General features: G+C 36.5%; 1 protein-coding gene across 1 annotated transcript in view; it reads right to left on the bottom strand.

The window, feature by feature from the left end:
• Window positions 1–10,154: 10,154 nt before the first annotated feature.
• The window catches only part of Gabra1 (gamma-aminobutyric acid type A receptor subunit alpha1), a 57,959-nt gene continuing 52,284 nt past the window's right edge, over window positions 10,155–15,829 (bottom strand). Inside the window, exons 9-10 of the mRNA XM_055610691.1 lie at window positions 11,647–11,849; window positions 10,155–10,468 (exon numbers count right to left, since the gene is read on the bottom strand). Of these exons, the coding sequence (XP_055466666.1) occupies window positions 10,157–10,468; window positions 11,647–11,849 (515 nt within the window). The 3' untranslated portion in view covers window positions 10,155–10,156. The remainder of the gene's footprint in view (window positions 10,469–11,646; window positions 11,850–15,829) is intronic.

Genomic DNA, 15,829 nt, shown 5'->3' with positions numbered 1-15,829 from the left:
GGTTCTCCTCTCCTTTCTGGTCTTAGTCTATCAGTTCTCATCAAAAGTGGCTGCATTGTCCTCTACTGTGGCCTAGTAAGGCTGCTCCCCCCTCAGGGGGAAGTGATCAACGAGCAGGCCAATCAGATTATGTCAGAGGCAGTCCCTCTTCCCATTACTATGTAACCCACTTGGACACTGAACTGCCATGGGCTACATCTGTGCAGGGGTTCTAGGTTATCTCCACGAATAGTCCTTGGTTGGAGTATGAGTCTCTGGGAAGTTCCCTCTGTTCAAATTTTCTTGTTCTGTTGCTCTCCTTGTGGAGACCCTGTCCTCTCCAGCTCTTACTATTTCCCACTTCTTACATAAAATTCCATTCACTCTGCCCAACAGTTGGCCAACATATATACAGTTTTGAGCCACTATGGATGACTGTTATAAAATCGTAAACACACATATACTTCATAGTGACATGATTGAAGATAGGAACTTCTTTTAGTGAACAAAATGAATAATAAATTTATCGTTGTACAAGAATTTTCACGATACTTGCGAGTGTATGGGAATGTAAGCGTGTGTGGCAGGATGGAATGTGGGCATGTTATGGTCCCGATATGTAGATTAGAGGGCAACCTACAGAGTAGGGTCTCTCCTTCTAACATGTTGGTTCAGGAGTTGAACTCAGGCCATCAGGTTTGGTGGAAAGTGCCTTTATTTGCTGAATCATCTCATCAGCACAGTAAAATTTGTTGAAAGTGAAGTTTAAGCTAATAGCTGTCTGGTTTAGGAAGTCCTAGGTATATTAGTATTTAGATAACAAAAGGAGTTTAAGGACGTATATAATACAAAGCTGTTTCTGAGAGAGAAGGGAGATCACCCTTTCATCTATGGCCAAATGTTTCTGCTTCACTTTCTTATGCTTATTGTGGCAAAGTAACACGAACAGATGCTTTTGTTCAGCAGAGTGCTTTCCTCGACATTCTAGAGCCACAGTTTTCATCCTTCCCAATGCCTCAGCCCTTTAATACTGTTCCTCATGTTGCAGACACCCCCAACCATAAAACTGTTTCGCTGCAATTTTGAAACTGTAATTTGGATACTGGTGTGAATCATAATGTAATTATGTGATACGAAGGATACCTGATATGCATCCCTGTGGTGGTCACGACTTGCAGACTGAGAACTTTCTAGATGCACTCTTTCCATCATCCTGTAGGGAAATGCTTTCTTGTCTCCTCCAGCCTCTGCTGGCAGTTCCTGCATATAACTCCTGTCAGGTCTTCTACTTCACATGGTCTTCCTGTGTCATTCCCTCCAGCCACTGTCAAGCCTATCTATATCATTGTGACATAATGAGCTTCAAGTGGTTGTCATTAAATTTAGGGCTTAATAACTGAGGATTATTCCCTCTTGAGGTTGTTAATTATATTTGTAAACACCACCACACATAATAGAAATAAAGCCATATTTTTTAGGGTTCGAGCAATGTGGATATTTATTTTTGAGTAGCTACCGTCCAAGTCAATCATACTGCATCTATATGTGGTCGGTAAAACTGTTTATTCCTCCCTATGCCACCTATATCTAAAAAGAGGGAGAGAGATTTCCAAAGAGAAAGGGCCTACCAAATACATCTTTCTATTCTCAAGGTCAAGCTTGTTTTATGAAAGACACCCACTCATTACACAAATCTACTCAGTAAGCTCAGTTAATACCCCCCAACCTGAAAGCTGCACCTTCATTTCTATTTTATTTTAAGTCGTTGGATGCCACCTGGCTCAAATCTCTCTTTCTTACTCATAACGGAGAAGAGTAAAGTGGTAAGCTAGTGCTGTGGAAAGTGCCATATTAAAGAGGTAAGCCTTCATTCCATTTCAAAGAGAATCTGAGAAATGTGCATGGTCATCTCTGATCTACCTTTAGTGAAGGTCTTATGCATTGTAGCTCTCTTTATATTTTATTTATGTAACAAAGCTGAACTTAGGAGAGTAATCGGCTTCTAGAATTTACTCACCCCCAGGGGTAGTCTGTAACAAATGTGACTGTTGAGCCAGAAGCCATGAATATCAACACAAAGAACATAAAGTGATCACACTTTCCTCTCTGAATGCCTGTGTTTTGAAAAGAAACACACAACAGTATTATAAGCAGAATCCTGTTGTCGACTACTATATAATAGGAATTTAGAAATTCAAATTATATTTAACACAGTGTTTTCAGAAACATATCTAGGCAGTGTTGCATGCCTGTTCCACATTTTCCCGTCTCTAGCACCGAATCTTTGCCATGACAATCTACGGTTTTTCTTTCCACACTGTGGAAGTTGGTAATAGTGAAAATATCCCCAAATGTTTCCCTGCTCTTAAGGTGGTTCAAAATTGGAGCTATTGGGGAAAGCAGATGGAGTCACAAGCAATGGGAGATAATTATATTTACTGGCTGAACTACAGTGAGCTGAACTTCAATGTAGAAAGGAGAATGTTTCACATATGATATCTGAAACTGAGCAAAGCAATATTGCTTTCAACATTATTTGAGTTTTCTTATGTAAGAATGATTGCCTTTGATTTAGCAGGTTCATTGAGTTTTATTCCTTCATTTTGCTTGTATGTACCTTTCTACTTATGATGCAATTTAACAGTTACCAGTTTTACGTTGAGTGAGCTAAAAAATCACTAGGATGTGTTTCAACAAATCTTTGAATTTTCTGTCATTAACAGTAGAATGTATATGTATTCTTTTTCCACCAAGCTCCATTCATCATTCCCCCTTTCCTCATTCACATGCACTAAGTTTTAAAATAAAACCAGTGAGTATATAGCATAAGTTGTGGGTGATGTTGGTCCCACCTGATTGCTCGGTATTCCATTAGTCAGCAGTGCCTGGTTGAGTGCAAATTCATTAGCCTCGTCCAGTGTTATTTACTTGGAAACTATAAGTTACATCAGGCCATCGGTTGAAATAAGCCCTTCTAGACAACTGTAAGGCAGGCTTGCATGGAATGACCTCTGAGAGATGACTGCCTTCAAGAATCCTCAACTTGAATGGTCCTAACCTCTCAGAGAATTTCTTCAAGTGTTTTCGATATATCAACAGCTTCTGTGCATGGACTACATTATTTACATATATTAGTTTACACTGTCCCTTATAATGTAAAGATTTAAGCATTTTACTACGTTTTCTTTTAAGGCACGGATTGTCAGCTGATGTATTTTTCTCTTTATTTATTGCCAGCTATCTGTGTGCCCATGGCACTCTCTTGGGAAACAATCATTTTTTGTTAGAGGCCCTGGAAGACAGGAAGTCCACCAGCTTTACCTGCACATACAGTGCGGGTGATTCCGCACATCATTTATTCCCTTTACCTGTTAGTATTTCTGTGTATGTGTTAAATTATAACTTAAACATACAATAGTTAACTATCAACAATATAGAGTTTGTGAATTTTAGTAAGTTGATGTACAGCAATAACTAAATTACAATTTTAACACTTCCGTCGTATAAAAAAGACCCCTTATAATCAGGTCTGCTCTGTCTGACAGCATATGCCATGCTCGACTTTTCTTTCACAAGACATTTCATGCAAATGGAAGCAATTAATTTCAGGTCCTAAGTGTCTGGCTTCTTTTGCTTTACATGTTTTTCAGTTCATTCATGTCACATGATTTGCCCCGATTCTTCCCCCCTCTTAGAATTGCTATTCTTTCTCCTTCTCATCCTTCCTGAATAATTTTTTTTTGTATTCATCTTTTTCAGCATTTTTTGAGGTTTCCAAGCTTGGGTGATTATGAATGGTGTGCTTATCAGTACTCACAAGTAGTTCTGCAGGGATTTATATATATATATTTTTTATTTTTAAGGCGTAGTGCAACAGTGGAGACGTACGGTAATCTGATATCAAACATTATAAGAAGAAACTCAACCATTTGGCACACACCCACACTATTTTATATTTTCATCAGAGGTATGACGTTTAAATTCTTCCATATTCTCCTCAGTACATTTCATGGCATACGTTATATTATCTTCCTCTTGTAGTATAAATTTTGTGAGAATACTACTGTGGTTTTAACTTGCCTTCTTCTACTAACCAATGATATTAGTTGTTAAACGTCACTTAAAATACGGTTGACTGCATTTCTACACCCACGTATATAGTATGTTTAAGAATACATTGTTGAGGACAGCGTCGGTGGTATACGAAATGGACTCAGATACCTGCTTTTGGATCACTCTCTCCTAGCTGGGCTGTCTTGTCTGTCCTCAATAGAAGAGGATGCACTAAAGCCTGATTCAACTAATTGAGCTAAGGTTGGTGTGTAAAGGGGAGGTCCCCTTTTCTGAAGAGAGGAGGGGAAGAGGAGGATGCAAAAGAGGGGACCAGGAGGAAAGGAGGGAGGGGTTGTGACCAGCATGCAAAATGAATGAATGAATACATTCATTTTGAAAAGGAAAGAAATATGAATGGAGCATTAGCCTGGTGTTGTGGCACACACCTTTAATCCCAGGACTCAGGGGGGCAAGAAGGCTGATCTCTATGAGATCGAGCCCAGCCTGGTCTACAAAGAGAGTTACAGGACAGTCTGGGCTGTTACACAGAAAAATAAACTGTCTCAAGAACAAAACAAACAAAAATGGGTTGTCGGTCATTTCATGTAGCTCTAGAAGTTATTTATATATTCTGGGTATTTATCTACTAACAGATAAAATTAATTTTTAATTAAATTTTAATTTTTTTACATTAATTACATTTTATTCACTTTGTATCCCAGCTGTAGCCCCTTTCCTCATTCCCTCCCAATCCCATCCTCCCTCATCTCCTCCCATGCCCCTCTCCAAGTCCACTGCTAGGGGAGGTCCTCCTCTCCTTCCTTCTGATCCTAGTCTATCAGGTCTCATCAAGACTGGCTGCAATGTCCTCCTCGGTGGCCTGGCAAGGTTGCTCCCCTCCTCAGGGGTTGGTCAAAGAGCCAGCCATTGAGTTCATGTCAGAGACAGTCCCTGTTCCCCTTACTAGGGTACCCACTTGGATACTGACCTGCCATGGGCTATATCTGAGCAGGGGTTCTAGGTTATATCAATGAATTGTTCTTGGTTGGAGTATCAGTCTCAGAAAAGACCCCTGTGGCAAGATATTTTGGTTCTGTTGCTCTCCTTGTGGAGCTCCTGTCCTCTCCAGGTCTTACTAACTCCCCCTTCTTTCATATGATTCCCTGCACTCTGCCCAAATTCTTATAAAATTTCTCTCAATGGTTTCAATTTTTATATTTTTTCATTGATATATTTTTTCTTTGAAGTACAAAAGTTTTTAGTATTTAATGAAATATAATTTATTATGACTGTTCCTTTAATAGATTTTATTTGGAGTTTTGCAAGAACTGTTGAATTAGTCAAAGTTGTGGAGACTTCTACCTATATGATTTTGTCTAGATAGTTTGGGCTCTTTTGCTTTGATTTAATTTGATAAAATAGTAGTATTATAAATAATTCGATAATATAATATGCCTCTTTTATTATCTTTTTTCACTAAATAGCGGGTTTTTTTTTTTAGTATAACTTTAATTCTTTCACCTTTCTGAGTTGGAGTTTTAACATTTTAAGTTATGTTCTTTAACATTTTTATATTTAGCTGATTAGAATATAAATTTTATTTCAGCACCTATTTTGAAACGTGTGAATTATGTAGTAGTAAAATTAAGCTCATTACCATCTTTTTTTCCAAATGTATTTACCATTTTTGTGATAAAAAGGGTGATATATGCTGTGCATTTTCAAAAGGTGACACTAAATAGTTATACTTTGGAATATGTGTAGTGAAAAAGTGGGTTATGCATTTGAAGAAGAATTGGAAGGGGGTATGGGATGGGTCTGGAGAGAAAAGGAGAAGGAGGAATGTAATTATAGTATCAACAAAAGAATACTTTGTTATTAGATATAGTCACTATCTTGCACAGCACATATCTAAAATTTCATATTATTTGGACAGTAGCTCACCATTCCCAGTTCTTATCATTCTAATCTCGATTTTTATGAGCTTTATTGTGTGTAAGTTTGACATTTAAGTGAGATCCTGAACTTACTGTCTTTCTGTGCATGTATTATTCACTTGATATAATGTCTTTCAATATCACCCAAGTTGTCACAAGTGACAGAAGTTACATTTTTATAGATTGAAGAGTTTTCTACCATTATTTGTTAATTCACCAATGAGATAATGTTAAAGGAAAAGTATATTCCTTTTAACAGTCTTTACTCCTCCTCCAAAGGAGGAAAAGCTGTCTATCTTTCAAAATCCAACCTAGGCAAGAAGTTCAGCCTGGTATGTTGGCATATGCCTTTAGTCCCAACACTCAGGGAGGCAGAGATAGGTGGATACTGGATATCTGTGAGTTTGAGGCCAGCCTGGTCTAAAAAGTCAGTCCAGGACAGCCAAAGGTAAAAAAAAAAGAAAAGAAAAGAAAAGAAAAATGTTCATATAAAAATGTCCTTATATCATTCTCTAAGTATGAATTCTTTATATCTGTAGAATAATTATAATTCTCTTAGGAAGTATAATAAATTAATGTTCACTTTACTTCATAAGTATATTGTCAGCTAAAGGAAAAGAAAAGAACGTGAGATATTTAGGCACTCACTATCTCTAGTGTGGTGATAAAGGACGAACACAGTAAAAAGCCTCAGAAAATGTGGGTACAAGGAGATCTTACAATGAACTAAATCAACACCTGAGATAATGTATGTGACTAGATCATGACAAAATCAGAATTTTGTTTTGGTTGGCTTAAAATAGTGTTCAAATGTAAAGATCTTCAACTGAGAACGTCAATGAACTTTAAACACATGACCGACAGTGATGCTAAGTCTGTCTTATTCCCTTGATAATTATGAAGAACTTTGACATTGGCTTAGGTTCTTAACCCTGCGTTCCTTCTTAGGCATGCTCGGATGAACCTGATAGCTCCACAGTTTTCATTCGTGGTTGTTTTTGAATCAAATTATGTTGACATGAATAATAGTTCTGATTCTTTTAAGTTTGAAGAAGCTGTTCCTTTTGTTATAATAGAATCTATATTGTTTTTGGTCCTGTCACTATTTGAAGCATTACCTGATAATATCTCATCTAACATAACTGAATATAATTTTACATATACATTGAATTTGGTCCTATTTCTTTTATGTTTCACAAATGCTGAAGTGTTACTTTTGGTATTAATTTATTTGGTAAATTCTAGTTCTTAAGTAGTTCTTTGCAAACAAGAATCTAAGATCAAACTTTTGACGCATCTTCAAACATTCTTCTAAGCTTCCAGGTTGATGTTGATATGTGGCACTCACAGGTGTTTCTAGCCTCAAATAATGTGTTAAAAAGGGCTATGGACAGACCTTTGGATGATGTGTAAACAAAATCAAGTATTCCAGTTTATTATTGAATAATGTAAGCTTTATTTTTATAATAGAATACAGTGAGACATAAGATTAAAAGCTTTTGCTAAACGCTGTAAAGCGAGACATGCAGCTGCCATGAGCAATCTTGACTCAGGTTGGGTTTTATTGCCACTTCACTGCACTAAGGTGCATAAACATTCAGTGTCATCTTTAAAAAAAATTCCTGGGAGTCAACAGGAACTGTCCTCTAAAGAGTGTTTCTTTATTTTTCAAGGAAGACTTAACTAGTATTACATGGTTTAGCAAAGCACTGTTGTAAAACTACATAGAATAATTTCTCTTTGATAAATTTGCAATCAATTTACACAATAGAAAACTACTCACACATACTAACAAACTAATAAATGATGGCAATGCAATCATTGCAAAGCAGTAAGCAGACTACTAAGAAATAGTCACACCTAATAAGCAAAACACAGACCCAAAACTAGGCATGAGGAGTCGGGAAGATAAAATGCGCTCACTGAACATGTTTGGTTGACGTCGGAAAATAACAAGATAAACAGCAACACAAATGTTAGAGCCATAATATATTTTATTTTCTATACATATCTATACATGAAATGTCCTTGGTTCAGCCATTTTTGGCATAGCTCATGAAATTTAGGCAGGACCAAATCGAACAATGAAGCACATTTAAAATGAAACCAAAGATTTGTCATCTTTAGGGAAACACAAGCAATGTGTTTTCCAACATCAATGGATAGCAGCTTTTTGAGAAAAAAAAAAAAAAAAAAAAAAAACATTGCTCAAAACTCAGGTATGGATTCTAATTGACTTATTTGGCAATTATGCTAAAAGTTTTGTGTCACGGTCTTAAAATGTGATTAGACCATGATCTGTGGATTCTGAACACTAACGTTAAATATCTGTGAAAATCTATCAGACAAAAGGAGACTTCAAAAATACCTTCTTCATAAATATTTACTTCTAAAACATCTGGGCAATAATGAAAGGCTAGAATTTTTCATAAGGAACGGTAATGGACCTCTTTTATTTAAAGCCCTTACATAGTATACCTACAAATATATTGCTGCAGTATAAATGAAATGTAATAATATTACTCAATAAAAGCTAGTTCCTGTACATTCTTTCATGTATTTCATATTGGATGCTACATATGGTACAGCACTTATTGAAATAGTTGGTATCAGCAATAAAGAAATAATATACAGTTGGTTTTCTACCTCCAACTACTATTCCCTATTTTTTTTTCTCTTTATCATAATAGCCTAAAATAGGGAAAAAAATGGTATGATAGAACCCGAGCAGATAGCAACTGATCTACTATTGAACACTGGGCAACAGTGAAGTTATGAGCGTTCTCTGTATAATTGGATTTCATATTCAATGTTTTAATTGGCATCTGTCTCCTACAGGCTGTTCTGTTCTTAAATGCAGGCTCTAAATGTATTTCCATAGCATTTAACAACATTCTAACAGCTAAAAGTGGAGATTACTCATGGTATTTTAAGAACATAACTTTAAAAAAATTTAAAATGTACAATCTCATGCTGAATATTTACATATGTAATTTATATATTCTATTTTTTGTTGGCTAGTCATAAATTTCAGTCTAAAGCTTTTGATGTAGTTATATAAAAGAATACATTCAACAATTCTAGAGCTTGCAAAATAGATTTGCCCCTCTGAAAGCATCTTCATCATAAGAATAGTGTGACTCTTGGGTGAATGGTCTATTTGGGAATAAGAGTGAAAAGAAGGTTAATGTTTAAATTATTCAATTAATTTATTTAGTTTAGTTTCTATCAAGTAAACATCAGTGTTAGGCTGGCTGATCTCCATAGAGTCTACTGGTAATGGTTCAGATGACAGCGACTTATCCCACTGAAAGGCTTTCTTTCCATTGGATTCAGAGTGCTACAGCGACAGCCACACCTTAGCCTGTTTATTAGACTTCCATAAATTCTAAAATAGCATTAAACAACAAAATATTACATAGTGAGATTTTTAAAAAGAGAAAGCTTAGGGAATTTTCAGTTTGACAAACAAAACATTAAATCTATGTATCAGCTTAAAACATAAAACGAATAAAAACGTAACGCTATCGTTTGTGCAATAAAGACATAGATTTTTAAAGTTCATTAAACATTTGTCATTTATCCTTTGAAACACACCTTCACACAAAAATATTTTTGACATATATAATTTTTGAGAGTATCTGGAAATATATATCTACAAATGACTCTGTGGTTATAGTTAAGCTCTGTTTTTCTTTACTTTTCTTCCTATCTTTGGACCTTCTTCTCCTCTCCCTTCCTCTTGTCTGTCTCCTTCTGACATGATTTTGCTCCCTGGCTTCCTCTCAGAATCCTGTCCCCGAGCTGAATATTCTGCTCTGCTCTGGACTGTCAGACAGGGGTCTCTTGTTCTTATGTGAAATATGGAAATAAGGAAACCTTCGAATTCTTTAAGACAGAGGCAGTAAAGCAGATAGGAATCACTGCGCTGAGAACAGAAAGCGATTCTCGGAGCAGAGGACTGAACGACAAAATGCGACTAAAAGAACCCACTTTTAAAGAAATAATTAGTTGTATATGATATAGCTTTATAGGAATAATACTGTAAACAAAATGCCAACATTTGAATGGTGCTTGAGTGGGATGCCTTGATTAAATGTTCACTTTGCTCATTCAAAAAAAAAAAAAAAAAAAAAAAAAAAAAAAAAAAAAAAAAAAAAAAAACAAAAAAAAAAAAAAAAAAGAACCTATTGGTGCGGTGTGGGGGCTTTTAACTGAGGCTCTCTGTTTAAATATGTGGCCCAATAGACTAAGTTAAAGATTCCAAATAGCAGCGGGAAGGCTATTCTCGACAGTCGGTCGATTTTGCTGACGCTGTTAAACGTTTTCTTGGGTTCTGGTGGTTTTGTCTCAGGCTTGACTTCTTTTGGTTCTATGGTCGCACTTTTAGCAATAGTTGCCAAGCCGGGGTCACCCCTGGCCAAGTTAGGGGTATAGCTGGTTGCTGTTGGAGCATATGTGTTGTTTTTCTTGATGAGGGGATCCTTCACTTTCTTTGGCTGGAGAAGAGAAAGGTAATTTATTTAGCAAACAGTGAGAAACAAAATTATGTTTCGGAGCAAGACAGCACTTGCTGCTAACCCTAAATCTTTGCTTGATTTAACAATCTAAAGTCTGTAATTTATGCCTAACTCACTGTGATCCTTTGAAAAGCCAAAAGATGTTTTGTAAACTATTCGATCAAGAGGTGAAATCTGTTCATTTACTGTCTGAATGCAAAACAGAGTTGGGAGTCAGCAGCGATGTTATGCAAGCTTAGGATACTGGGCTCAAAAACTTCCCCGCATCAGCCATCACCTTCTAGAAACAGTATCCTGGAGAAGAGAAGAAGCCCAGGATAGACAAGGGAATGCCCTGGGATCAGGACTAGACCCACTGATCCTCAGCGGAGCCTTCAGATTTATGAGGTTTGCCATCAAGGCTTTCCCAGCTTTTGCAGAAACTCCAGTGAACCACAGTTGTGTGAATGAACCCAGGTTACATGAAAGGAACAACTCCCTTGTGGTTCTTCGCAGCCACAAATTCAGAATCACCAGCAAGTGTTTCAGGCCACTCTGCAGGCCTTCCTTCAGCAGATTTTCCTAAACCATCGTCCCTTTTCAGAGTTATGTGATCTTGCACTGTTGCTATTAACCATTTGTAGATATTGAGCACCTTAAATGTATTTAGACTAATGTAAGATGTACTAAGCACAAATATGCATGAGATTTGGATGACTGGGGACTTCAATGAAAGCTGAGGGTAGTTATTATTTTTTTTTAATGTAACACAACAAACATGAAAATAATTAAACTCAGAAAAAAGCTAAAGAAATTTGCTTTTTTAATTACAAAAAAATAGGAAAATTATGCATTTGCTTTTGCATCTGATAGCAGGTATTTAAAAAAAAAATTCCAAAAGACACAAGAGAAGGCACATTTGAATACAGATTTTCACCTTTGAGTATCCCTCCTTTTTTTTCTTCTATTATCTACCTGCGTATCAATTCACTCAAACAACCTCCCCTAAGAACAGTAACAATATAGCCCACTGTGCTTCGTCATTTACTGCCTAAGAGAACTAAAATGAGTACTCATAACGCTTTCTTGAATCTAAGTCTATAAACCAACATATTCCATGTATAAAAGTCTTAAGGCCTCAAAGCCCTGACATAACAAAGAGCCACTGTGGTGTTTACCTTTTCTGGGACCACGCTTTTGCCATCCCACGCATATCCCCTCTTGGTAAAATAGTTCACTGTGGCAAACTCAATCAGAGCTGAGAAAACAAAGGCATAGCATACTGCGATGAACCAGTCCATGGCTGTAGCATAAGCCACCTTTGGAAGGGAATTTCTGGCACTGATACTCAAGGTTGTCATGGTCAGAACAGTTGTCACCCCTGCAAGGAGAGAAATTAAGCAAATGGATGGATTCAGTATAGAAAATTTGGTTAAAGCAGGCCTAGGCTGGTTCCTTTAATCAAAGGGGAACCAGCGGGATCATATTCAGATTTGAATTCACCCTGATTGGACGTGTGGTAGAGGAGTTGCGATGTGGTCTCAATACAGCTTGTGATCAATAGCACATCAGTCAATCAGAAGAGATAAACTGCTCTGCTAATTGAGAATCTGTTACTAAAACAGTGAGCTTCATTAAATAGGCATCTTGTATGCCTAGCCTAAGTAGGATAGAGAATAATACTATTTTAGTACACCGAACTCTTGATATAATTATCTTACATATCTGCTGTGTATGGTATTCTAGAAATATCCATAGTGTTGTTTAATAGTCTTTATCCCAAATGTAGAAATATGAAAGTCATTTTTAATGCATGGTGGCAGAAATATAAGTAACAATTTGGTGAAGGATAATGTAGCACATTTATCCTATACTACTTCTCTTTCAAAAGAGTTTACTCACTTCATGGAAAAATATGTGTATGCATAAATGTGTATCAAGTCACATAAAACTTACTATGCACAAAATAGCATGTACATGTACTCGATATGAATTTGGATACCTTGTTTAAAAATCAAGTGACCAAGAGGCAACAAAACTAGTCTTTAAACACAAGCCTGATTCAAATGTCTACAATCTCTTTGTTCTAATTCTGCCTCAATTCCCCCACTGTGTAAATCCAACCCTTGGAATTTAAGTCACCTATATGCGAAGTAAAAACAGTTTGTAAGTTGGTTCTATTTTATTTAGATATTTCTGTGAAATGGAGTGTGGATAGTAATATCCTTTACTGCTAATTGAGGTACCATATGAAAATACTGTATTGGTTATATATATTTAATTTAATGCTGTGTGATATTTTTTTGTATAACATTGTAAATGTTTAAAAATAATTCAAAGCAATCCTGTCATGGAAGGTCAAAGATCACCACAAAGCAGCCTTGGGCTATTCCAGGGACTGGTCCAGACATTAGCACTCTGATAAGTGAAATGATAGATCTTGGCCACTATGTCTGTAAAAAGGCTGATTCTACCTTCATTTCCTCTATTGTACGTGCCATTGCTGAACCCCTCAGAAAAGACAAACTTTGCATAGTCCCTCACTCAATCATTATTGTAATGATCACATTCAACATTGTGAAGATGATAACTAATGCATTGCCAAGGAAGGAACTGTCAATTTATGATTCTGAAGCTAGGATTAATTTCTCCTGTTAATAGTTTTGGAAAATCAGCTGGGCTACTCAGCTGATAGAAATTTTGTAAGCTGCTTTAAACCAAACAATTTTCTAAGTTTTTCCAAAAATGTCAAATAGATGGTCTTTTAACTTCACTAGAAAATGAGATGATTAAGAAGATATGTAATAGAATATTTATTAAATGATATTCTTGACACATGCTCAGGACTATGGGAAATATATTTAATTTGAGGTTTGGATGGCATTGGGATCAGAAAATTCTAGGGCAAGTTTCTTATTACATAACTAACCTAAGGAATATTAGCTGGCAAACTGCCCCCCAGATTTACATATCAATATCAACTAGAGCAGATAGCAAGGTAATTAAAAGTCAGTAATTGGGGAACAGAGCAGCCCAATTCCAAATCCCAGCCCTGTAATTGCTGAATGACCTTGGGACAATTTTCCCACAATCTCGGGCTTCTCTATTGTTGCTTTTAATTTATTCCTTACTAATTGATTTTATTAACTCTAACTCAGAAGGTTATCGAGAATATTAAATAAGATAATACAATAAAATATTTAATTCTTAGCCTAATGGTTAAGGACAATATTAATGACTACGAAGGGAAATGTCCGTGTTCTGTATTCCTTATTACTACTATGATGAAGTCCGCTTTACTGAAGTTCATTTCATGTAGACAAATATCAAGAGTTATCTGGAAATTAGTGATCTTTCCCCCAAAAACTCTGTAAACCAAAAATAGTACAAAATAGCTTAAAGTATATGTGTGTGTATAAATGTGTGTGCATGTATGTCTGTGATTTGAAAACCCCGCCATGCATAGAAAGAAACAAAGACATGATGTATGGCTGTTAAACTCCAAGGAGTGCGCCTGACAAGTTGCATATTTTATCTTTCCCGTGTGCTCCATTTAAGCGTTGTTTTTCTTTTCTGTACTTGCATTTGACTGGAAGTAGGAGTGCGGATAAATAAATTTAAAAAGCCAATGTTATATAGCTGTAACTGGGTAAAATTAAACCTAAAGCTTGGATCTTTTTAGCAGCAAATTTGCATGGCAATGCCTGGAAATAAGGAAAAATATAGGAAGACAAAAATATTTTATTTTTCAAGTCATAGAGTAGACTTCAGCTTTGCTGCATTCTGGATTGCTTTTATCAAACTGGTGTAACTACTGTGGTCATTTTTTTCTTGAGGTATTTCTTTACATACAAGGACCTGTTCAGGCTATCATGGAACTCAGAGGAATGTGCTAAGTTCGGGTAAAAAGAATAGAAGTATGTACTGAATAAATGTTAAAAGGCTAAAGGTCTAGGAAAATGTATTTGTGATTTTTGTTGAACTCAAACACTATAAATATCTGACTTCACACACAGAAACATTTGCTATAACTGAGTTAACAGTTTTATACTTATGTTCACCAAAAGGTCGTTGGTCGATTGTGGTATAAGATCTTTGAAAATGTTGTAAGCAATGTGTTAAACTCATAAAACACAGAAATGCTTTGGTGAACTTCCAAATAGAAAGGATAGTCCAGACTGGAGCAAGAAAGGGAAAAAGTAGTCATTAAAATAATTCAATTTCATCCAGAAAAGGTGGTGCATGCCTGTAATTACAGCACTCTGCAAGGCAGAGGCAGGCAAATCTCTGTGAGTTTGAGGCCAGCCATGTCTAAAAGCAACTCCAGAACAGCCAAGACTACACAGAGAAATCTGGTCTTGAACAATCAAAAAGTGAAAGAACTCAGTAAGTTAAACAGCAATAAATCAAGCAATCCAATTAAAAAATGGAGTACAGACCTAAACAGAGAATTCTCAATAGATGAATATCGAATTGTAGAAAAACACTTAAAGAAATGTTCAACGTCCTTAGCCATCAGGGAAATGCAAATCAAAACGACCCTGAGATTTCACCTTACACCCATCAGAATGGCTAAGATAAAAAACTCAAGTGACAACACATGCTGGAGAGGATGTGGAGAAAGGGGAACCCTCCTCCATTGCTGATAGGAATGTCAACTTGTATAAACACTTTGGAAAACAATCTGGCACTTTCTCAGACAACTAGGAATAGCGCTTCCTCAAGATCCAGCTATACCACTCCTAGGCATATATCCAAAAGATGGTCAAGTATACAACAAGGACATCGGCTCAACCATGTTTGTAGCAGCTTTATTTGTAATAACCAGAAGCTGGAAACAGCCCGGATGCCCCTCAGTTGAAGAATGGATACAGAAATGTAGTACATCTACACAATGGAATATTACTCAGCAATAAAAATTAAAAAAAAAAAAAAAAAAAAACAAGGAAATCATGAAATTTGCAGGTAAATGGTGGGAACTGGAAAAGATCATCGTGAGTGAGGTATCCCAGAAGCAGAAAGGCACAAAAGGTATACACTCATTCATAAGTGGATATTAGACACATAATATAGGATAAACATACTAAAATCTGTACACCTAAGGAAGCTAATCAGGAAGGAGGACCCTGGCTAAGATGTTCAAGCCCCATTCAGAAGGGCAAAAAGGATGGACATCAGAGGAGGGAGAAAACAGGGAACAGGATAGGAGCCTACCACAGAGGGCCTCTGAAAGACATTACCCTTCAGGGTATCGAGGCAGATGCTGAGACTCATAGCCAAACTTTGGGCAGTGTACTTGGAACCTTATGAAAGAAGTGGAAGATAGTAAGACCTGGAGAGGTCAGGAGTTCTACAAGGAGA

This window comes from Psammomys obesus, unplaced genomic scaffold (genome assembly GCF_907164565.1).
Source record: "Psammomys obesus unplaced genomic scaffold, mPsaObe1.curated_primary_1811, whole genome shotgun sequence".
Classification (NCBI taxonomy): Eukaryota; Metazoa; Chordata; class Mammalia; order Rodentia; family Muridae; genus Psammomys; species Psammomys obesus.
Note: the sequence above shows the minus strand (reverse complement) of the source record. Positions and strands in the feature narration are given on the sequence as shown.